The sequence below is a fragment of the Rhinopithecus roxellana genome, chromosome 1 (genome assembly GCF_007565055.1).
Source record: "Rhinopithecus roxellana isolate Shanxi Qingling chromosome 1, ASM756505v1, whole genome shotgun sequence".
Lineage (NCBI taxonomy): Eukaryota > Metazoa > Chordata > Mammalia > Primates > Cercopithecidae > Rhinopithecus > Rhinopithecus roxellana.
The window spans coordinates 14,664,844-14,688,541 of record NC_044549.1 but is presented as its reverse complement, the minus strand read 5'-3'; the positions used below and the strand labels follow the sequence as shown (position 1 = coordinate 14,688,541).

The following is a 23,698-nucleotide window of genomic DNA, read 5'->3' as shown; positions in this document are numbered from 1 at the left end:
GTAAAGTGGGATGAATGGTTTACAGACATGAGCTCTTTCCTGGATGTTCCCCTTCTGAAATTCTATGATTTTATGAGCTAAGCTCTTATGGGACTTCCTAAAATAGGACAGATTTCAACCATTTTAAAGTAAATGGAACAGAAAAAGCCTTTACACCAAGCTTCTTTTCATTCCTATTTAATTCTATATTTTTAGTAAGTTTTGATATCTATAGAAAAGAAAGTAACCTTTGTTTAAATACAACTCCCTTTTCTTAGAATAATATATTACATATATAACGTAGGACTAAATTTGCAGATCCAATGCCAAATACTCTACGTAGGCAGTTTAACGAGGACTTCCTGTTACCAACTAGCTCCAATGAAAATGATCTTCCTTTAATCTAAAGAACAGGCATCTAACAGGCAGAACCGGATTCTCCAGGTGTGAAGTAAGCAATCTATTTTCACTTGCTATTAACAGCAAAAGTACAACTTTATCTCTTATTTGACTTCATTATTTGACTTTCAATTAACAACATGGAAACTATACAGAAATTAGCCTGTGCCCTGTAAGATAGAGATTTAGATAAATTGCTCAAAACATTACATGAGATGTTCAGATTTTCTCTCAAAGGCAGGACTCCAACACGGCAGGTGGAAAACCAACAAAAGGAAGAAGACAGAAAGGTAAATAAACGACTCTTTTTTGTACCTTTTAATATGAGGTATCCATAGACTGAAATCTGGTTATACTGGTACTTTTAAAAATCGCTCAACAAATAATGAGGGTTACTTGTTTTACTCAGATTTGGACAGGGGTACTGGTAGCTGATTTGTTCACATATATTACTGACATGCTGACTGGGATCTGGGTATAAAGCTCTTGAAAATAGACTACTATAATAAAAATCAACTTCAGAGGAAAGAAAAATTTTTTTAAGTCTTTTAAAAAGTAAGCTCTCATTTTAGAAATACTAGAAAGTCAGATGTAAAAACAAATCTAAAATTATTTCTTTTATAGACACTATGAATGTGCTTACTTCAGAGAACATTTTTATATTTAACTCTGAAAAGCAGCTTATACCCAAATTTGACACATACATATAACCTTAAAAATCTAAGATAATTTGCTATAATGGTCTTAATTGCTTCACTGTTGTTTACTAGACTCTTCTAAAATTTAAAAAATTGGAAAATAATCTTGTGAAAGGGCTACCATAAAATATCGAAGTACTTACTAACCTTTATAATATTTCAACTAGTACATTACAAATACTTAAGTTACACCATTTAACATAAGGGTTACCATTTAATTGATGGCTTGAAAAATTTAAATCAGCATCATTTAAATACAACATATGTAGATAGGTTAGATACTTTCAAAGTTATAATTGTTACTATGTTAGAATTTAATAAATATTCCATTTCAAATCAAAATAATAATGACTTTTATATGTATTTTAAAGGTGGACTTGAGAATTGGCCATATAATACCTAGAACACATTATCTTCATAGCTATGCAGTTTTAAATGATATAAAAATCATTTTATGTATGTACAGGTTACTTGAATCAGATAAAAGTTCAAAAATTATACAAGTCTTATATTTAAATAAAATGATCTTAATATGTTGTTAAACAAGTTAATTCATTAACTTATTTACACTAAATAAAAAGTAGAAAAAAAGCATTGAAAGCTTACATTGCAAAAAAAAAAGTCAGATAATTCAAAATTAGACAATATATGCAATTTGTATTTTTTTTAGTTTTTAGAAACTACTATTTGGCCCTCACTTTAGCAGTCAAAGAGGTTAACATTACAGTAAGATCCTCTGCTTTCACTTGCACTAGAAAAATGTTGCAAGTTGACTTCATATACAAAAGCAACAGAATATTCTGTTTTCTCTTGGGTAAAAACTGGTCACATTTCTTGAAATGTTTTCTTGAAATGTTTTATTTAATCATTACAGTAACAATCAAAAGAAATGGCCTACTTTTAAAAAAATCTATAAATACACTAAGTATCTATCCCAGGGCATATTTCTTAAAGTACTAGGTAATTTTTACTCATGTTTCTGTTTCCAGGGATTTTCAGTGTCTGTAATAGGGCAGAGAACCTTTTATTTGAATTGAGTCGCACCAGTTTACTTTTCTATTTCCCAGAACAAGTTGTCAAAGCTGATTATCACACATACGAGTTATTGTTCTTTCTTTTTAAAATATCATGTTTAAGTTCACAGATAGAGTTCTTGCTAGTAAAATCCAAAACTGTAAAGCAATGCTGTAAGTTAAACATAATAAAAGATGATTCATATTTGTATATAATTCTTCCAACGTAATAAATTTAAGGTACAGAACAGACTGCACAAAATAGTAATTTCATCAATTTCACCTAGTCTAAGCAATTAAATGATTTCATAACTATGAGCTTCATATTTTATGCTTATATGAATCCTGTCCTTGCATGTTTTAAATTCTAATATGCATATTTGTCTTACTTTGCCTAGTATTCTAATTAATGAAGATATAAGATCAATAAATTGGATAGTTATACATATAGTTATGAGTATGCAACTACTAGAAAATGCAATTTATATATAGCATATAAACATATCTGAGTACCTATCTTAAGTCAATTTCTACATAGATGAACAAGGATTTAGGGAAACATTCTCAATTATGTTAATTCTGTAAAGGTAAGCAACTATGACTTCAGTCAAAATGCACAGATACAGAAGTTGCTCCCTCTTTCTGTAAACATACAGAATTTGATGTAATCATAAGTTTAAAAAAGACACATTTTAAAACAACATCACTAAATTTTACAGTAAAAAAGAGAAGTTTTCAGGTGCCAGAAATGATGAGGAAACATACTTAAAGCCAAAATGAAGAGTAGTAATTAAACCTAATTCCACTGGGCAAATACTTTACCTTAAAGCTGAGGTTTGGAGTTTGCTGCATTACAGGGAACTAAAACTGAGTTTCCTAGATGAAGCAGTTAACTAGGAATAATACAACATAATCTGTATACAAAGACAGAAATAACTCTGTTGACTTGCCCAGGATTATAGCAGGAAGTGAGATCCACTTAGGCTACAAAAATCACTAGAGAAAAATAAGGCCTACATTATCCTACCTGTGCTATAATGCGCAAACTCCATGGGGCGTTGGCAGTGACAATCAAAAAAATAGCCTCAATGTGTCCATAATTTATCAGGACACTCAGAGCATTCTTGTATAACTCTCCAATGAAGCTAGGCTGCTGACGAATTTCACTAAATACACTTGCTCACCTTTAACAAAGTGGCCACCAGTCAGTGACCACAGCAAACATAGGAAATTACTCCTAAGAAACTAGAAATAACCTAATAATGTAAAGGATCTTTCACATAAATATTCTCTAAATGTTCAAAAGAAATACAGACATAGGATTCATTAACCAAGACAAACACAGTATAACCTTTATAGCTCACTTTAAACATCATTTACATAATATGCATGCCATGATGTATAACACTGAAAGGAAACCTGATTCTATTTCCATGTTTTGCCTTGAATATCAATAATGTATACAGATCTAAAAAAAAAAAAAAAAGCAGGATATTTTCTTGTTTTTTGCTTGTAAATTTATTAAGATTAATAAATACAAAGGACATATTAATATATTTTAAAGGGCTCCTTAAAGTACCTTTTATTCAAATATAAAAGTGTGGTGCTTGTTCAGGGAACATTACATGAACAAAAATTCAGGAAAAAACAACCTTTATACAGGTCAGACTCAAATATCCTGCTTTCCAAAATCAGTGGCAGTAAAATGCACCTTCTCAAAGGCACTTCACAGGAAAATTTACCTTCCCAAAAGCCTGTGTACACTGTGCTCCGACATCAATTTGAAATATCATCTATTTCTTAAAATATTTTAAAACTATGATGCTTTAGAAAAAAGCTTTTGATTACTTTATTTCTAATTTTTTAAAAAAGAGGCTGGGTATACTGGCTCACGCCTATAATCCCAACACTTTAGGAGGTTGAGGCGGGAAGACTGCTTAAGCCCAGGAGTTCGAGATCAGCCTGGGCAACATAGCGAGACCTCATCTTTACAAAAAATTTTTAAAAATCAACCAAGCACAGTGGCATGCAACTGTAGTCCCAGCTACTCGGGAGGCTGAGGGGGAAGGATCGCTTGAGTCTGGGAGGTAGAGGCTGCAGTGAGCCGCAACTGAGCCACTGTACTCTAGCCTGGGTGATAGAGTGAGATGGTATCTCAAAAATAAAACAAAGCAACACACCCAGAAAAGGAGAAAGATCTTTCCAGTCATAAAACCATTAGAGGGAGTTGTTTCAGGATTTGTTCCAAACCATGCAATCAAGGAGAAAGTTCAAGACATTGCAGTTCTTGAGGAATGTGAAAATTGAAGATTGTTAAAAGCTACTGAGCCACTGTATAAATATAGGACTTAATTTTCATGAATAGAAAATCAAAATCTTTTGTTTGATGCCACTTTCTCTTCCTCTCTCCTCTGAGCTTCTAACACTGTTACTCTTTCTTTTTTAGGGGTGCAAGTCAGTTTAAAAAAAAATAATGCAGCAACTAGCACTTCAGCTATATATGCTGTAGCTTTAAGAATTCATAGTCAAGGTAGAAGGATCCCTTGAGGCTAGGAGTTCAAGACCAGCCTGGACAACAGAGTGAGATCCTTTCTCTATTAATTTATTAATTTTTAAAAAATAATCCATAGTGACAAGCCAGTATAAGAGAATGAAACAGAAATCTGGTTAGATGACTATGACTTGAAGCAGAAGAAAATATAAGAATCCCAATCTCCATGTAGTACCAAAGATAAAATTCACTATTTCTTAGAGAGACTTTCTGTAAACATAAGTCTGTGAGATCCAAATTATTTTTCTTTTATAGTGTAAAGTGATCAATTTGATCTGATTAAATTAAAGAGCCTAATAAAGCTTCAAACATTACTTTAGATACTATACGCTATATTATCTCCTGCTGAATTTTTTTCTTTTAAATAGATATAGTATGTATATTAGTAACATAATACAGTATTTGATATAGATAAACATTATTTGTGTATATTTCACTAGGATAATCAATTTCTACTAAACACACAATAGGGGAAAAAGAACAGATTTGCAATCAAGTAGACATGTCTAAACGAAGGCTCTGCCACCTTTTAGTTGTGTGGCCTTAGGTAAGTCACTTTAAAATTCCCCTTATTTGGACATTGCTTTTCTTGGACTGGACTGCTTCTTTAATTTTCTTAATGTCTGAAAGGCCATGAAAATAATACAAAGAAAATGGAGAAAATAAAGTTATTAAAGAAATTATTTTTAAAAAAGCAAGTCCCTAAATACATGAGTTTGTAGGTTGAAAAGACCAACTAAATGTTTACCAAATAAATGCATCAAGACCTACCCCAGATCACATTATTGTGAAATTTCAGAACACCAGGAATATGAAAAGAAAAGGTCAAGAATTTCATGAAAGGAAATATAAAAACCAGTCTACAAAATATCAGAAAACAGAGGGCAGAACATTCAGGGGTAACAAAACTAGAAGATGTGGTAATAAAACTTTTAAAATTTTGAGGGAATATAATTTCAAACTGAAAATTTTATCCACAGAAAATATAGTATTCAAGTATAGGACAGAATAAAAATATTTTCAGTAATGCAAATTATCACTGCATTTATATTTGGAAAAGAAGCTATGGTACACTCCCAAATCAAGGAGATAAACCAAGAAAGGTGAGGAACTGGAAATCAAAAAGAGAGAATAGACAAGAGGAAAAAAAATTCTAACACAATCAGATTACACTAGAGGTTCCAGGAAAGGAGCCTCAAAAGATGAATAAAATGAAATAAAACAAAACTATATACAGTCTATATTTAAATATGTCAAGAGGATATTTTCAATTCACTTCAGTTTTAGAATGAATTAGTGATGCATATGTACAAAATTAAGCAGGTGAAAAACATTGGTAATTAATATTTTTTTAAAAAAGTTTAAATGTTATATGTTTCTTGATCTATGTGGTAGTTACATGGATGTATTTACTTTGTGAAAAATCATCATAATATACCTTTATGCTCTGGGGACTTTCTGTATATGTATAAATATGTCAACAAGAAGTTTTCTTAAATATATTCATCTTCTATCTCTATCCATTGAAAAAACTTAGAAATAATTTAAAAAATTATTTGAGAAAGGAAATATAGCCACAGTACCTTAGGTGACTCACATATAAATAGTATTTGGGTAGTCATAATAATGTAAACACAAAACATTGATTAACCAAAATTTGTGATATAACTGTATTAAAAGGGGGAAGCTGAGGGAAGAATGGGGGTATGAGAGAAAATTAAATCTACATCTTCCATAGAAGAAATTCAATATAATAACTAAAACCAAAAAAGCAGCCAGTTGTGGTGGCTCACGCCTGTAATCGCAGCACTATGGGAGGCTGAGGCAGGTGGATCACTTGAGGTCAGGAGTTCAAGACCAGCTGGCCAACATGTTGAAACCCCGTCTTTATTAAAAATACAAAAAATAGCTGGGCGTGGTGGCAGGAGCCTGTAATTTCAGATACTCAGGAGGCTGAGGCAGGAGAATCACTTGAACCCGGGAGGAGGAAGTTGCAGTGAACTGAGATCACATCATTGCACTCCAGCCTGGGCAACAAGAGCAAAACTCTGTCTCAAAATAAAATAAAATAAAATAAAATAAAATAAAATAAAATAAAATAAAATAAAATAAAACTGAAGAAGCAAAAATACCTGCGCATGCAAATTACCTAGAAATAGGAGTTTAGATATAACATGTAGCTAAGGAGCTGAAAATGACTGCCTTTATGACTGCCTTTAAGGAATGGAGAATTGGAAAGGGGATGTGGTAGGGAAAGCAAGGGTCAGATATATATCTTTAGAAGCCTTGATATGACTTGATTTGTTAACCTGTGTACCTGCATTATTAATTTGAGGGAAAAATAACATTTTTAAAAAGCTTATTTAAAAAGTTTATGGCTACACTAAATGTGACATGATATCTTCAACAATTTGGGGAAGAATTTATTTTTCAGCATCAATATGGTAATACTAGAAAGAGCTCATACATTAGGAAGTCATAAATACCACTAAACCAAAAAATGAACACTAGGAAGCTACACAAGATAAATCACTAAGCCAACTTACTTTAACATCAAATTTTCTCTATACTGAAAAGAAGACTAGTTCTTATCAGATGTATGTAATAAAACATGGATGATAATTCTGCTTTCACAAAGTTGCCACATGGTAAAAAGTTTCCACAATTAATTCCCAATAGTTTTATGTGTCTTTAAGTATCTGTACCAGGATAATCATCAAATATTTTACACAATATTTGGCCAGGAATGGTGGTTCATGCCTGTAATCCCAGCACTTTGGGAGGCTGAGGTGGGCAGATCACTTGAGGTCAGGAGTTCAAGACCAGTCTGGCCAACATGGTGAAACCTTGTCTCTACTAAAAATACAAAAATTAGCTGGGCATGGTGATGGGCACCTGTAACCTCAGGCACTCGGGAGGCTGATGCAGAAGAATCGCTTTGAACCCAGGAGGTGGAGATTGCAGTGAGCTAAGATCATGACACTGCACTCCAGCCTGAGTGACAGAGCGAGACCATCTCAAAATATACATATATTATATAATATTAAATACAGAAGAAAAAAACAACTTTTTAACACCTAAAATTGGTAATTCTTTTTATATTACCTTCTAATATTCCTCCTGACTAATCTTCCTTTCATAATTTTTCCAGGTCTAGTATCATTCACAGCTTATTTTTTTCCTTGGATCTTATAAAAACACTAGCTTTGGTTAGTTCTACTCTGAAGGTAGAGAAACTGTTCCTTGCCAGTAAAGTAAAATACAGACAATAAAAATATGCAGAGGAAGAAGGGTATGGAATCTCTTTCCAGCTTAGTCCCCTATTACATAAATTGCACTGACTGAACTTTTTTACCTTTACTGTAGCAAATCAGTGGCAAAAACAAAACACTACTAGCTATTTGAATTAAATATTTAAAATAGGTAAAATAAATAGTAGAATGCTCTAAGTGCATTTCAGCAACAAAAACTTGCTCTTAAATATTTCCCACCAATACTTAAAATGCTCAGCAATATAGTTATGTGGCAATAAAGTAACGTAGCAAATGTTTCTGAATAAACTTTTAATATCTATAAAACACCTTTTTCTGACAAAAACAGATTTCAAGGTCTTATCCCTTGTGAGGCTCTTTTCCCAACCACTTAACTGACCTAATTGCCTCTTTTCAGAACTCACCCTAGACGATCTCTCTAACACCACTGAAAAAGCTTTATAGCATAGTAAAGCTATGCTATACTATAGTGAAGTTACTATGCTCTAGGACGCTATAGTACAGTAACACATAATCTGCTATAGTAAACAGTTGAGTCCTTCAAACTATACTGCCAGAATCTGAATCTCAACTCTACCACTAGCTGACAACATGGTTCAATTACTAAAGCTGAGATCTTAATTTCATCATCTATAGAATAGAGATCATGACAATACTTGTTCTTATAAGAACATACAACACACTTAGAACAGTGCCTGGCACATATTAAGAGCTCAAGTAAATCTAAGATATCAAGATCTCAACATGAGAACTCAAGTAAATATAAGACTCAGCAAGGTGTTGGGAAAGAATAAAGACTCTCTACTTTCTCCTCCAAATATTAACTCTATGAGGTACCAGAATGAATAAAAACCCTTGACTTCATGGAGTTAATATTGGGAGGAGAAAGTAGACAATTAAGTTACTATAAATAAGTAAAATATATGGTATGTTAAATAGTGAAAAATGCTAAGAAAAATAAAGCTGGGAAGGGTCAGAGAGCTGAGAGAAGGTATAGTCCGATACGGTGACCAAGAACATCCTGACTCAGAGAGTGACATTTCAGTAAGGACTGGGTTGGAGAAATACGTCACATACTACATGGGAAAGAATACTTCAAATAGAAGAGAAGGCAAGTGCCACGGCCCTAAAGCCAGATGGTGCCGGATTTGTGTGAGAACAGCAAGGACAGTGAGACTGAAGCAGAGCAAGGGAGAGTTGTAGGAGATGAGGTCAGAGGGGTGACAGGAGGGTGAAGTCATTGTGGAGTTTTGTAGGCTGTAGTTTTTCCTCTAAGAGATAATGCCAAAGGTGGATTTTAGGCACAGGAATGACATGGTCTAACCTACATTTTAACTCTGAATTCTGTGTTAAGACCAAAGGTTTGTGGTGGGGGCAGTTTGGGGGTAGTTGGTACAAAAAGGAAACAAGAAGAACACTCAAGAGACTACCGTAACAATCAAGACGAAAAATAACCGGGAGTTGGCTGGGCGCAGTGGCTCACGCCTGTAATCCCAGCACTCTGGGAGTCTGAGAGGGGTGGATCATGAGGTCAGGAGTTCAAGACAAGCCTTAGCAATATGGTGAAACCCTGTCTCTACTAAAAATACAAAAATTAGCCAGGCGTGGTGGCACGTGCCTGTAGTCCCAGCTACTTGGGAGGCTGAGGCAGAAGGATTGAACCCGGGAGACGGAGGTTGCAGTGAGCCAAGATCGTGCCACTGCACTCCAGCCTAGGCAACAGAGCAAGATTCTGTCTCAAAAATAAAAAATAAAAATAACAGGGACTTGAACCAGGGAGATGGTAAGGGGTGGCTAGGTCCAAATACATTTTGAAAGAGATGTTGATAAGACTTGCTATGTTTGCATATGAAGTGTAGGAAAAAAAAAAGGTCAAGAATGACTTCCGGCCAGGCGTGGTGGCTCATGCCTATAATCCCAGCACTTTGGGAGGCCGAAGAGGGTGGATCACCTAAAGGTCAGGAGTTTGTGACCAACCCGGCCAACATGGTGAAACCCTGTCACTAATAAAAATACAAAAATTAGCCGGGCGTGGTGGCACATGCCTGTAGTCTCAGCTACTTGGGCGGCTGAGGCGGGAGAATCACTTGAACCTGGAAGGCAGAGGTTGCAGTGAGCCAAGACCGTGCCACTGTGCTCTGGTCTGGGGGACAGAGTGAGACTCGGTCTCAAAAAACAAACAAACAAAAAAAGACTTCCGAGTCTCTGGTCTGAGCAACTGAAAAAACAGAGTTGCCAGAAGAGAGATGGGGCAATTTATGGGTTCAGAGGAAGATCATGAGCTCATTTTGGACAGAGGCATTCAAATGCAGCTGTCAGGTAGGTAGTTTTTTAAGAGCAACCTAGACTGGAGATACAAATTTGGGTCATCAGCTTATGAACAGCATTTAATGCCGTGAGTCTAAAAAATGATGGATAAAAATAAGACTGAGTCTAAATTCTTCCAATATTTACAGGTGGGGGAGATAAGGAGTGGCCAGGAAAAAGAAAATAGTGATAAAAGAAGAGCCAAAAAGGTAAGGGAAAAAAACAGGAGAAATACTTTTCTTCAAAGTGTTTCAAGAAAAGATTGTGTTCAGTGCTGATGGGTTAAACTCATCAAGTCCTATTGCTTCTACTTCCAAAAATATATCCTAATGGTTCCCATTTACTCCATCTCTATCACTAAAGCCTCTTCTGTGAACTACTTCCACCCACTCCCCAGGAAACTATTCTCTATATAGAAAGCAACAACATCTTTTAAAAATATAAATCAGGGTCAGGCATGGTGGCTCATGCCTGTGATCTTAGCACTCTGGGAGGACAAGATGGACAGATGGCTTGAGCCCAGGAGTTCAAGACCAGCCTGGACAACATAGGGACACTTTGTTTCAGTTTAAAAAAATTTTAAATTACATATCAAAAAGAAAAATATATATACATACAAATCATGTCAATATCCTATTTATCTTTTAACTGTCTTCTACTGCACCTAGAATAAAATCTAAACTCCTTCCTTTGGCCCACAAGCCCTTTATGATGTGGTCCATGCCTACCTTTCTACTTCATTCTTCCCATGTTACTCTTCTCATTCCTTTCTATCTACATTCACTTTGTTCTTATGCAATAACTCTGTTCCTAAAACATATCGGTCTTATTCACTGCCTTGACACCCCAACTCCTATACCTAGAATATACTCCCTTGGCTCTTCATCTGCCTGGCTTCTCAACATTTAGTCTCACACCTCAAATATCTGCTTAGAGAGACCCTGCCTGATTATTGTATCAAAACCTAAAATCATCCCATTTATCTTTTAAATTGTATATTGTCCTTCTCACCCTAAATTATAAATTCCTCAAGGACAGGAGGAATTTATATACTTTATATACTTATATAACTGTAAATTAAATATATACTACAGCATTTAAAACTTTACATATAGTAGACTTCCATGATTATTTCACAAAATACCAGTCCTTTAAAACCAAACGAATACTACCAGGACATTGGTTTAAACTTTTACCCAAAACAGGCATCATTTCTGTAACATGCCTGATGGGAGTCATCATTCAAGAACATCTTGAAAATCTCCAGTGATAGCAAATTCAGCACCTCATGAGGCAGCTCATTTCATCTTGGGAAAACAATATTTGTTTGAAAAGTCTTCTTTACAAATTGAATCAAATCTCTTTCCATGTAATTTCCATCCACTGTCCTTTGGAGTTATGCCAAGTAAGTCTAATCCCACTTGCATATACAGATCTTTGTGTTTTAGACGATAGTTGTATACACACCCTATATCTTATCTTTTACAGAACAAATATTACCATTTGTTTCAATGAGTCTCCATTTGGCATGGTTTTCAAATCTCATCCTTTCCATGCTAGTTTGGTAATTCCTAATTTATGAATTTCCATCTCAAAATATGCTCAGAAGTTCAGAGTTCCCCTTATCCTTGCAGTTTGCTCTGAACAGCATAGAGTAGGCAGAGTTTAGTTTATCCATACATCAGACTACTATTTATAAAAGCATAATGACTATTCTGATAGTTCTGATAGAAAGCTTAATTAGCCTGGGTAAGTGGCTCACACCTGTAATCCCAGCACTTTGGGAGGCCAAGGTGGGCGGATCACAAGGTCAGGAGTTAGATACCCACCTGGCCAACATGGTGAAACACCGTCTCTACTAAAAGTACAAAAATTAGCTGGGCGTGGTGGCAGGTGCCTGTAATCCCAGCTACTCAGGAGGCTGAGGCAGGAGAATCACTTAAACCCGAGAGGCAGAAGTTGCAGTGAGCCGAGGTCGCACCATTGCACGCCAACAAGACTCAGAGCAAGACTCCATCTCCCAAAAAAAAAAAAAAAAAAAACTTACTTAATTAAAATCTCCAATACTTTCATAGACACATAGACACTATTGTGAACCCAAGGGTCTTCTACTCTGTAGATATGAAAATTTTTTTTATAGCTAGATGAAATATTTTAAATCTATTCCTGTTAAATATATTTGCTATTTTTAGTATAAAGTTCCACACTATTTTAATCTTTGAATCCCTACCCTGTACTTCAACATACTAAAGATTCCTCCAAATTTTACCCCATCTACACATTTGTTAAGTATGCCTCCTATGACAACATCCAGATTAATAAAAATATTTCCATAAACATATCAAACACTGAGTCCTACAGCATAACAGCATCACATTCAGAGACTTTTTTTTTTTCTGGTTGATATTAATATTATATGTTGTCCAATGAGCTATTTGTACTCCCTAACAGCCTCTTCTTATCTTCAAAAATGTCATGAAAGACATTTCTAAAATCAAGATGCTCTGTCATAATAGTATTTTACTGCTTCTTATTCCATTCATTTTATATATATGTATGTCATTTCATGTATATCTATATCATTAAATATAAGTTAGGTACATCAATTTGATTCTTACAGATAACTACCAACACAGCATGTGATAAGTGTCAATATTATTATTACTCCCAAAATAAGATTTTATGTAAATATATTCTCATGTTTATAAAAGTATCACCTAATACAAATCGATATAAATTTTGTTCTAAGACAGTCTGGATATCTTTGCAAAAGAATGCTAAGAATGAGAAATCAGCATAACCAAACCAATGTTTTCATATACATGCAACAGTTAGAAAAAACACTATGCCAAGTAATATGTTAATTCAGAGGCTTCGGAAAACTTAAAATAAATTCAATATTATCCATATAGCTTAACGTTCTCATATAAAATCTGTACTGTCATTACAATGGTTTTAACTGAATGACGCATATTTAGCAAACTGAGTATTTTTTAATATTACATTGGCCAAATTAACTGGAAACACTATCTTTAGTAACAAGGGCACTTTTGGTACCTGAAGATTAATCCTATAAGGTGAAGGTATAGTCAAAAGTATTCTTTATTAAAAAAAAAAAAAAAACTATAATGTGACAGATATTATGACCCTGAAGACTTATTTTTGGCCAACTGTGTCTGCATCGCTGCTTTCTCGGCTATTGCACACAACCAAATGGCACTCACATGCAAAGTAACTTACAAATTATTTTATATTACTTTCCCTATTTAAATGGTTTTCATGAGGAAACTCATGGATGTTTTCTAATTTTTTAACTTCATTTGAGAAAACTAGGAGAATATTTGCTGGGATATAGACAGTTACGTGAAGTCAACTGCTACTGGGGAAAAATATCAAATTTCCACTTGTTCAATACAAAAATTTTTGCTTCTTAGGAGGAAAGGGAAGATGAAAGATCGACTACAAGAACTAAAGCAGAGAACAAAGGAAATTGAACTCTCTAGAGACAGTCATGTATCAACTACAGAAACAGAGGAACAAGGGGTGTTTCTGCAGCAAGCTGTTATTTATGAAACAGAGCCTGTAGCTGAGAGACACCTACATGAAATCCAGAAACTACAGGAAAGTATTAACTATTTGGCAGACAATGTTCAAAAATTTGGGCAGCAGCAGAAAAGTCTGGTGGCTTCAATGAGAAGGTTTAGTCTACTTAAGAGAGAGTCTACCATTACAAAGGAGGTAAAAATCCAGGCAGAATACATCAACAGAAGTTTGAATGATTTAGTTAAAGAAGTTAAAAAGTCAGAGGTTGAAAATGGTCCATCATCAGTGGTCACAAGGATACTTAAATCTCAGCATGCTTCAATGTTCCGCCATTTTCAGCAAATCATGTTTACATACAATGATACAATAGCAGCAAAGCAAGAGAAGTGCAAGACATTTATTTCGCTTCAGCTTGAAATTGCTGGAAAAGAGATGTCTGACGAAGAAGTAAATGATATGCTTCATCAAGGAAAATGGGAAGTTTTTAATGAAAGCTTACTTACAGAAATCAATATCACTAAAGCACAACTTTCAGAGATTGAACAGAGACACAAGGAACTTGTTAATTTAGAGAACCAAATAAAGGATTTAAGGGATCTTTTCATTCAGATATCTCTTTTAGTAGAAGAGCAAGGAGAGAGCATCAACAATATTGAAATGACAGTGAATAGTACAAAAGAGTATGTTAATAATACTAAAGAGAAATTTGGACTAGCTGTAAAATACAAAAAAAGAAATCCTTGCAGAGTACTGTGTTGTTGGTGCTGTCCATGCTGTAGCTCAAAATAAAGAAGCTATTTTAAAACTTTTTCCAGCTTTAGGGTAAAAGATAGCTCATATTTCAGTGTCTTGTATTGTTTTTCTTCATCTTGTGGATCCATTCACATACCTTTCAGCACTGTCAAGTTGTAATTTTCCCCTGTAACCCTAATCCACTAAAATTACAGAAACTTCTGTAGCCAGTTACATAAAACACGCTTTTATTTAATTAAAGTAAAAAAAAAATATGGTTACCATCAACTCACAAATTAACTATTGAAAATGAGATGAATAATCTTAGTCTTCTGGTCAGGTATCAAGCTCTATATTATACATTTTTCTCATCTGTTAAGTAGTAATGACTACCTAGGCAATCCAATTGGTTGATTTGAGAATATTTTAATAGTTAAGAATCATGCTACAATAAAGCTAAACCAAACTAGAACCTTTATCAAATCTTTTCTCTTTTTTTTGAGACAGAGTTTCACTCTGTCATCCAGGCTGGAGTGCAGTGGCATGATCCTGGCTCACTGCAATCCCCACCTCCCGGGTTCAAGTGATTCTCGTGCCTTAGCCTCCCAAGTAGCTGGGATTACCGGTGTGCACCAATACACTCAGCTAATTTTTGTATTTTTTAGTAGGGGGTGGGGGATTGCCATGTTGGCGGGGCTGGTCTCAAATTCCTGACCTTCAGTGATCCACCCGGCTGGGCCTCCCAAAGTGTTGGAATTATAGGCGTGAGACACCACGCCCGGCCCTTTATCAAATGTTTTATCCTCAGAAGGTAACTTAACTCAATGTCAACAGATCAGAGATAACTCAACTATGTACTTAAAGAATCTAATTAGTAAGTGGGAGCTGAATCTAGCTTAAGGAATAAGAAGATGAGTTAAGGTATTGCTTTCTTGAACTTGGGTCTATACATGGCAATGTATTGCAGATTGGCAGATAAAGCCAAATTAAAGGCAACCATATTCTTGAATATTTTGCCATGACTTTAGGATAATGCTATACTATACTATGAGTTAGGGATACAGTCTAAATTCACACAACACAGGGATAGAGTTTTGCAACTCACATTCTAGTGGAGAAAGCAGAGTAACAAATACAAACATTAGATAATGTTAAGTTCTGGGCAGAGACTTAAAAGGGCAATGAGATGACACAGAGACTATCATGGGGTGCTTCTTTAGATTGGGTAATTAGTGAAGACCTTTCTGAAAGATGAAATTTAAGTGAAGATCTGAATGAGTACCAGGGAGGCTATAATTCCAGGCATAAGAAACAAATAGTACAAAGACTCTGAGGTGGGTCTGACTAACTCTATGCAAAGAAAAATAACAATCCAGCTGGGGCATAATCAGAAAAGAGCAGTGAGATACGAGATGAGGTTAAGAAAGGTCAGTAAGGGCTAGATTTAAGGTTTTGTAAGCCATGGAAAGAAGTCTGAAGTTTACACAAGTGTAATCAACACAAGGCTCTCAGATTGTTCTAGACCTGATAGTAACATTATATAATTTACAATTGAAAAAGATCATTCTATCTACTGTATGAAGAATGGGTTAGAATGCATTTGGGGGAGGTGAGTAGAAGACAAGCACATAGGTATAGAAAACAATTAGAAAGTTAATACAGTAGGAAGAAATGATGGAGGCTTGGACTAGGATGGTAGAGGAGGTGGTGATGATGGCAGCAGCAACAGTAATACTAAAGAGGAATAAAGTATTCGCAATGTCCTAGTCACTGTTCCAATTATTTCAGAGTAGATAAAGTATGAAGCAGACACTATTTTTATAATTTTACCAACATGAACACGGAGGTGCAACAAAATTAACCTGTTCCAGGTCACAGAAACTGCACATAGTGAATGGGATACGAACCCAGGCAGTCTGACTCCAGAACCAGCTCTTAACCATTCTCTTACTATAAACTATATAGTGGTGGTAGAAAAAGTTAGATTAACTTCTGATAGATTTAAAAGGTAGAATTATAGTATACAGATTAGATGACGACGCCATTTACTGAGATGGGAAAAGACAGAGACGAAGGTTTCAGAATTGGCCACAACAAGGAAATCAAAGACGCTATTTTGGTCAAGAGAATCTGAAATGACTATTCAAAGGTCCAGGTGGAGGTTTTTAGGATATTAGCTATATCAGTAGGAGCGCTTGAGATATGTCAGGACCAGAAGTACAGAGTTGGGTCATTTGAGTAAATAAATGGTATGTAAGGTGGTATGAGAAATATGCGGATGTAAAAAACTGGAAGTGCAGAAAAGGGCCTGGAGTATTTCAAAATTTAGACTCAAAGCAGAAGAGGAGTTAATAAAAGAAACTAACTGAAACTGTCAATGAGGTATGAGGAAAACCAATGCAAAAGGAGAGTTTAAAGAAGGAAAAATGTGAAGAAACAATCAATTTTAGGGAAAACAAGAGCAGTAAAATAACAATAGATTTCGCAGCACGAAGACAATTACTGACTCCAAGAAGAACAATTTCAAGGAATTACAGAAATACAAGCACAAATGGAGTCTGCTGAGGAAAGAATGTGACATGAAGAAATACAGCAGCCACTACAGGCAATTCTTTCCAGAAGTTTGAATAAGGTACTATAAAAAGTAATCAATAGTTAGAGAGAGATGTAGAGCGAAAGGATTCCACTATACTTCCAGGCAAGAAACAGGAAAGCACATTCTGCTGTCAGGAAAGATCCAGAGAGAGAAACTCCTCACATAAGAAAGGGAAGGGATACCATTATACGAAAGCAGAAAGAGGTGGAATATGAAGCACCTGGACTTGGGTAGGAAGAGAAATCTTTCTTCCATACTATAGAAGAAAAGGCAGGGTTTAGGAATAAAAGCAGACAGTTGAGTAAATGTGGTAGTGGGAAACATGAGAATATTCTTGTGTGATGGTTTCTATTTCCTTAAAGAACTCAGGCAAAAACTGAAAGCACAGTGGGGTTAAGGGAGAACAGACAGAGAGGACAAGGAGGGAAACCGTCATTTTGAGAGAACAACAAACATTCTAAGATAAGAAGATAATCAGGCAGTCATGATAACTTTAATATGAGACCAGCCATCACAGTCATGTATTACTAATCTATCAATGTTTGGCATTTGTGTGCTAACATAGAATGTGTAGGTGACTGGGTCTGACCAAGACGGTGGCTTTTCCAGGTATGTACGATGAAGAAAATATGTCAAGAGAGGTTGGGGTATTTGAAATGACTGAAATTGTATATGTAAAATATGTATTTCATAAACAATACAAAATCATTTTTAATTTATAAAATATCACATAATTGAAGAGCTTTCTATTGTGTCAATTATCAAGCATTGCTAGAGAAAAAGATGTTTCATGTATCTCAGCTTCAAATGTTTAAGAAACATTATAAAAAAAGATAAATTTAAAAGATTATAAACTCCACAGCTGACTAGTGACAGACGTCTCTCTTCTGTTCCTCCTAAAAATTTTTCTACAGCCTTAGTGATACATGCTTATAATTGTTCCTAAATTGTTTATCATGAAAACTGAGAATATTAAGTACTATTTAATATTCATTAGTATAATTACATCCAGATGAATTTGTAAAATAGTTATTTTCTTTCAGCATTTTATAGTAGAACATACTGCTTTTAAAGCAAGACTTAAGCACAAAAAAAATCATCACAAAGCAATGTATCAGAAACCGTTTTCATTGTTCTGTTTTCAAACCAATTATCACCTTACACAAAACAGATAACATGATAACTTAATTAGTTGTAGCATTTTGTGTATTTTATATACACACTTAATAGGCACTAAAAGTAGTTATTTTTCTTAAAATAATAACCTTAAAGGGAAAAAAATTCTTAAAATAGGTGAAGGCAAAATATTGCAATACTAAAAGCATGCAATAATAAAACTAAAAATTACTATAAGCACTAAAGCTCATATTCATAACTACCAAACTGTGCCATTTTCCATAATGACAAGCTTCATAGAGCTTGAATTCATAAAATGAAATACTTTGAAACTGGTTCTCTTAATTCATCTACACCTGGACACAGTATATTATCAATAACAATATTCATATCCACCGTCGCATTTACAGAACACTAGTGAAACACTGTAATAGAGGCTTGAAAGGCTTTAAATGCATTATTTGGAATTCACATAACAAGACAGGTATTATAATCCCTATTTACAAGTGCAGACATAAAAGCTTAGAAAGATTAAATAACCTATTTAGGGCCTTTCTGATTCACACTTTCTCCTACACCAGTAGTTGTCAATTTTTGCTATGAATCAGAATGATCTGGAGAGCATGTGTGGGAAAAAAACCCCAAAGTACATCTGGTCTCACTGTCAAAAATTGTGAAGGTCTAAGCTGATGCTGATGCAGGTGGTATGGACAACATCTTGCTGCCTAGTAACACTGCCAAAGAGTTTTTTTCTGTGTTATTTTGTTTTTAACTAGATTGAAGTGATAGGGGAGGCAGGGATGGGGACCTCTGCAGGCTCCCAGTACTTAAATTACCTACAAAATCAATCAGTTGAGAAGCTTTACTGTAAATTACAGTTGCTATAAAGGTGAATGTCATTAAGAGACAAAAGGAAACATTCAATAAGGACATCTGGAGATGAGTCAACATATAAGTAAACGACATTAATGGAGATGACTGGGGTAAGGCTCCACTGAAAGGGGAGAAATCTTAAGCCAATAGGCCTTATAAATTCAGTAAGTAGGAGTTTCAGAGGGTGAAATTAGTTAATTAGGGGACTCACCACTCTATCTAAGGATCAACTGATTATGTGACATAGGCAGACCATAATTCCATATTTATAGGTCTCCAGCATTTTAAAACAGGATTCGGATTCTCTATTATTTAAACGTCTAACCTAATTAAAGCACATTTGATTCAATTTCTGATAACTGTATTAGGATAATCATAACCTATCTAACTTCTCCTGGGTACTTACAATTAAGGAATATTACTAAAAGAAATTTGCCAACTAACATTATGCTGTAATACTGCCTAGAAGGAAGGTGAGTCAGATAAGCATATAAAGGTTGGAAACAAACAAGACAAAATCTCATGTTGAAAAAGTAATAATTAAAGCCTGGCTATTGTTTCTCCTAATATGGAAACTCACTGACAGGGTTTTTAATCTTTTTAGTCGTAAACTTCTTTAGGATCTGCTCATAGAAAAAAAGCACATACACTTGGGATTGTGTGTATGATTGCAGAGGGTCTTGGGAAACCACTCATGATGCAAAGACCCCGGGTCAAGAATATCTCTCTATCTATCTGTCTATCTAATGTACTTGTACTGCTCCTTGAAGAGGAGGGCTACCCCATAGGGAGTATGCCCAGAGTAGCCAAGAAACTTTTTTATTGGAATATTCATAACATCCAGTAAGATCAAATTAGAGATATTATGTTGTCTGCCTCAAGTGAAACTCTATACATATATTGCTTTTATTGTAATCATTCAATTTGTGAAGACTGGCCAAAAGTTAAGTTAGTTCATGTAACTCCACAGAAAAGCAGGCAGTGTGTAATGAGAAAAGAGGCACCTTCAGTAGTTCGAGAATGCTAACACAACTAGAATTGTTATTATTCTGAAAGAAAATTTTAGCCCGTGCCTCTCCAGGATTACTCTGGTTAAAAGCATTAGGGGATTCAAGTATAAAAAGAAGGGGTAATTTATTATCTCTCTGAGGCCAACTTTTAAGACTCCACAGGTACTAGCAAGAGGGGGTGTAGAAAGAGCATGTGCCTTCTTATGACATCAGTGTAACCCTGGACCGCTGAAAATTTCAACAGATTAAGCTGTTTAAAACACCTCGCAGCTCAGTTTATTCCTCAGGTAATCAACAAATCATGCCTTGTACTATTAATGGAAAATGTCTATACTGGATGCTGAGCTTAAAATTTGGGATTACTGCTGCTTTCTGCACTATTTATAAAGTTGCAAAACCTGTTTACTTTTTCTCTTGGAAAGGTCTTCTTTGTCAAGACTACCTAGTTTGAAGGTTTTTTGTTTGTATTTTTTTAAAAAATCTCAAGGGCCAGCTAGATTAATTAAGCTCTAAACAGTTCAGTCGGGGGTGGGGAGCAGGCAAGAGTAGATAACATAATTCATACCTTACAGTACAGGCTAAAGTTAATTTCTAAATAGTTGATGTGAGAGAAAAAGGATTTTGTAGGTTAATATGATTACAAAGCATAATGTTTGCATGGCATTTATTTTTACTCTCTTTAAAACGAATGCACATCATTTTTAATTTTTATTGAAATTGGTTCTGGTTCATGCCACTCTATACAGCTGAATACAAAGAATTAGAATATTTTACAGCTACTTTTATTATAGAAGAGGCATTTAACTAAGCCCAAAGAAGTAAAGTTACTTATCACCAAATTCACAGTAGCTCTTAGAATCCAGGTTCCAGACTCTGTCTCCTCCCTAAAGTAATGATTTTTCAACTTTTCACCACTTATTTCAGAAGATTTTAATTAACATATTATGCTGATTAATAAATGCTATATAACTGCCAAAAGGAACTTCTGAGCTAATAAAACAAAGAAGCCTAGTGATATTCTGATTCTGACTTTTCAAGAAAAACCTCCAGTCTGTGACATCAAGTAAAATCTGGCTGATACGGTTTACCTCTGTGTCCCCACCCAAATCTCATCTTGAATTGTACTCTCATAATTCTGTGTTGTGGGAGGGACCTGGTGGGAGACGATTTCAATCATGGGGGCAGTTTCCCCCATACCGTTGTCATGGTAGTGAATAAGCCACACGAGATCTGATGGTTTTATCAGGGGTTTCTGCTTCTGCATCTTCCTCATTTTCTCTTGCCACTACCATGTAAGAACTGCCTTTTGCCTCCCGCCATGATTCTGAGGCCTTCTCAGTCATGTGGAACTGTAAGTCCAATTCAACCTCTTTTTCTTCCCAGTCCTGGGTATGACTTTATCAGCAGCAGGAAAACAGACTGAGACACCAGCCAAGGCCTGATTTGCCATCACACATGCTGTCAGGCTTGTGTGTAGGAACAAGTAGAGAAGAACTAAAGATTGTCATAACCTGCTACTGTAGTCATCCACTCTACTTCCCACAAATAACATGTCAATTTGTAATTTTGTGATTATAGAAAAGATTCTTAATCTTTAGATTTCTTTCTTTCTATTAAATGAATCTTTTCAGAGGTCTGTTGTTTTCTGCTTGCTTGTTATTGGGGGTAGGAGGACAAAGTTATCCAAGCATTAAAATGACTTCTAAGAGGCACTGTGGGTAAGTTACCTCAACTAGTTTAGGCTCAGATAAGGCGCAGGCAGAAGAAGTTAGATGCTGTAAATGTATTTGGCATATGAGTGGTCCAGATGTCTGTGGGCAGTAAGGAGTAAGCTGTGTGCAACAAAGAGAACTGCCACCTGACTCTAATACAGGTATCCCCTCCTGCTACCCTTCCACAGGCCCCATTCCCTAGCACTGAGCTTAGCACTGTTCTGCTGAACATCTTTCCTACTTATTATACAGCAGATCTGTCAGTGCCAGACCTATTATATGCTAGACATTATTTCGAGTTGCAGGGGTTATATTAGTTTAAAAAAAAAAAGAATTTCTAATATGCATGGAGCTATGAAAGGAACTTGAAGGACTTTAAGCTAAGAAGTAGTAAAATTATCAAATTTGTATTTTTAAAAGTCTCATATTCTTTACATATTCTTGTATTGTTTCACTGGTCATCACAAGCATGTACCAGTTTTGTAATTTGAAAAACAACAAATAAAGAAAAGAACTGCTGGCAATGTAAAGGAGAGCTTAGAGGGCAGGCAAGACTGGCAGCTAGAGACTGGTTAAGGGACTGTTCCTATCAGCAACACAGGTGATTAGAGAAGAGGAATTGAAGACAGGTAACACTAAAGGGAAATGGAGTAGTGAAGAGACTGAAAAGATAGTAAGACAGTAATATCAATAAGAGAAATTAATTGCAAGTCAGAGAGAAAAAGGTAAATGGGAGAACTTTCAAATATGGGGCTTAGGCAGACACTCGAGAGGTGTTTATAAACATATTTTTAAAAAAAGAGCAGGATACAAAATTTTATTTATTTATTTGTTTGTTTATTTATTTGTTTGTTTTGAGACAGAGTCTTGCTCTGTCACCCAGGCTAGAGTGCAGTGGCGTGATCTTGGCTCACTGCAATCTACACCTCCCGGGTTTCAAGCAATTCTCCTGCCTCAGCCTCCTGAGTAGCTGGGACTACAGGTATGCACGCCCAGCTAACTTTTTGTATTTTTAGTAGAGATGGAGTTTCACCGTGTTAGCCAGGATGGTCTCCATCTCCTGACCTTGTGATCCGCCCACCTTGGCCTTCCAAAGTGCTAGGATTACAGGCATGAGCCACCGTGCCTGGCCCAAAATTGTATTTATTATATGAATACTGTAAACATTACATGTCTCATAAATATATATGCATAGGAAATTCATCAACATGCTAACGGTGGCTGGCTCTGGATGGTAAGTCAATCAAGTTTTTAAATATTCTTTTCCACATATGTACAACTATTAAATATCAATAAAAATACATACAAAAAAACCTTTGCCTATATCTTTGAAATTTATTAAGAATGGTACTTTTGTGTACATTTCGTATATTTCTGAACCACATTCCTTCCAAAAAGCAGTTTCCCTTTAGTAATAAAACTCTATGATTGTAAAATTCCCATGAGAAAATCTGGTCAAATGGCAAACCATTCTATATTTCATAAACATATTACACTGTCCATAATTAATTCTTATATCTTTGTGAACTCTCACTAACTGAGTTTATAATGGTGAAGCAATCACAGTAGTTGTGTATTTTCTTTTCTATTCAGGAAATTCACCAGCTGAGAGAGGTGACAGAATTGAAAGCAAATATCTTGCTGTTATTTGATTACCCAGTAATCACTGTAGTCATTTAACAACTGGATACCCCTACTTTGAGCCGTTTCCACAGATATCTGCATGACTGACTCCCTCACTTCAAATGTCAGCTTCTCAATAAGGCCTATTAGGATTATCCTAATTATAAGAGCAACATGCCCTTATCATCACTACCACCATAGGCTTTCTGATATTCTTTTACTTGTTTCATTGCTTTCAATTCACTTATGATCTCATATATAATGTAACTTACTA

General features: G+C 35.2%; 2 protein-coding genes across 4 annotated transcripts in view; one reads left to right on the top strand and one right to left on the bottom strand.

Moving 5' to 3' along the window:
• ARL13B (ADP ribosylation factor like GTPase 13B) overlaps positions 1-23,698 on the bottom strand; it is a 72,182-nt gene that overhangs the window by 23,961 nt on the left and 24,523 nt on the right. The window lies entirely within an intron of this gene.
• Positions 430-14,551, top strand: STX19 (syntaxin 19). Its single transcript, XM_010357310.2, has 3 exons — positions 430-668; positions 10,369-10,428; positions 13,654-14,551. Exon 3 carries the CDS (start codon positions 13,667-13,669, stop codon positions 14,549-14,551), a length of 885 nt encoding a protein of 294 aa, XP_010355612.2. The 5' UTR covers positions 430-668; positions 10,369-10,428; positions 13,654-13,666.

What these genes read in the sequence shown, in the direction of transcription:
- STX19 (XM_010357310.2), top strand. Translation starts at nt 13,667, where the DNA reads ATGAAAGATCGACTACAAGAACTAAAGCAGAGAACAAAGGAAATTGAA.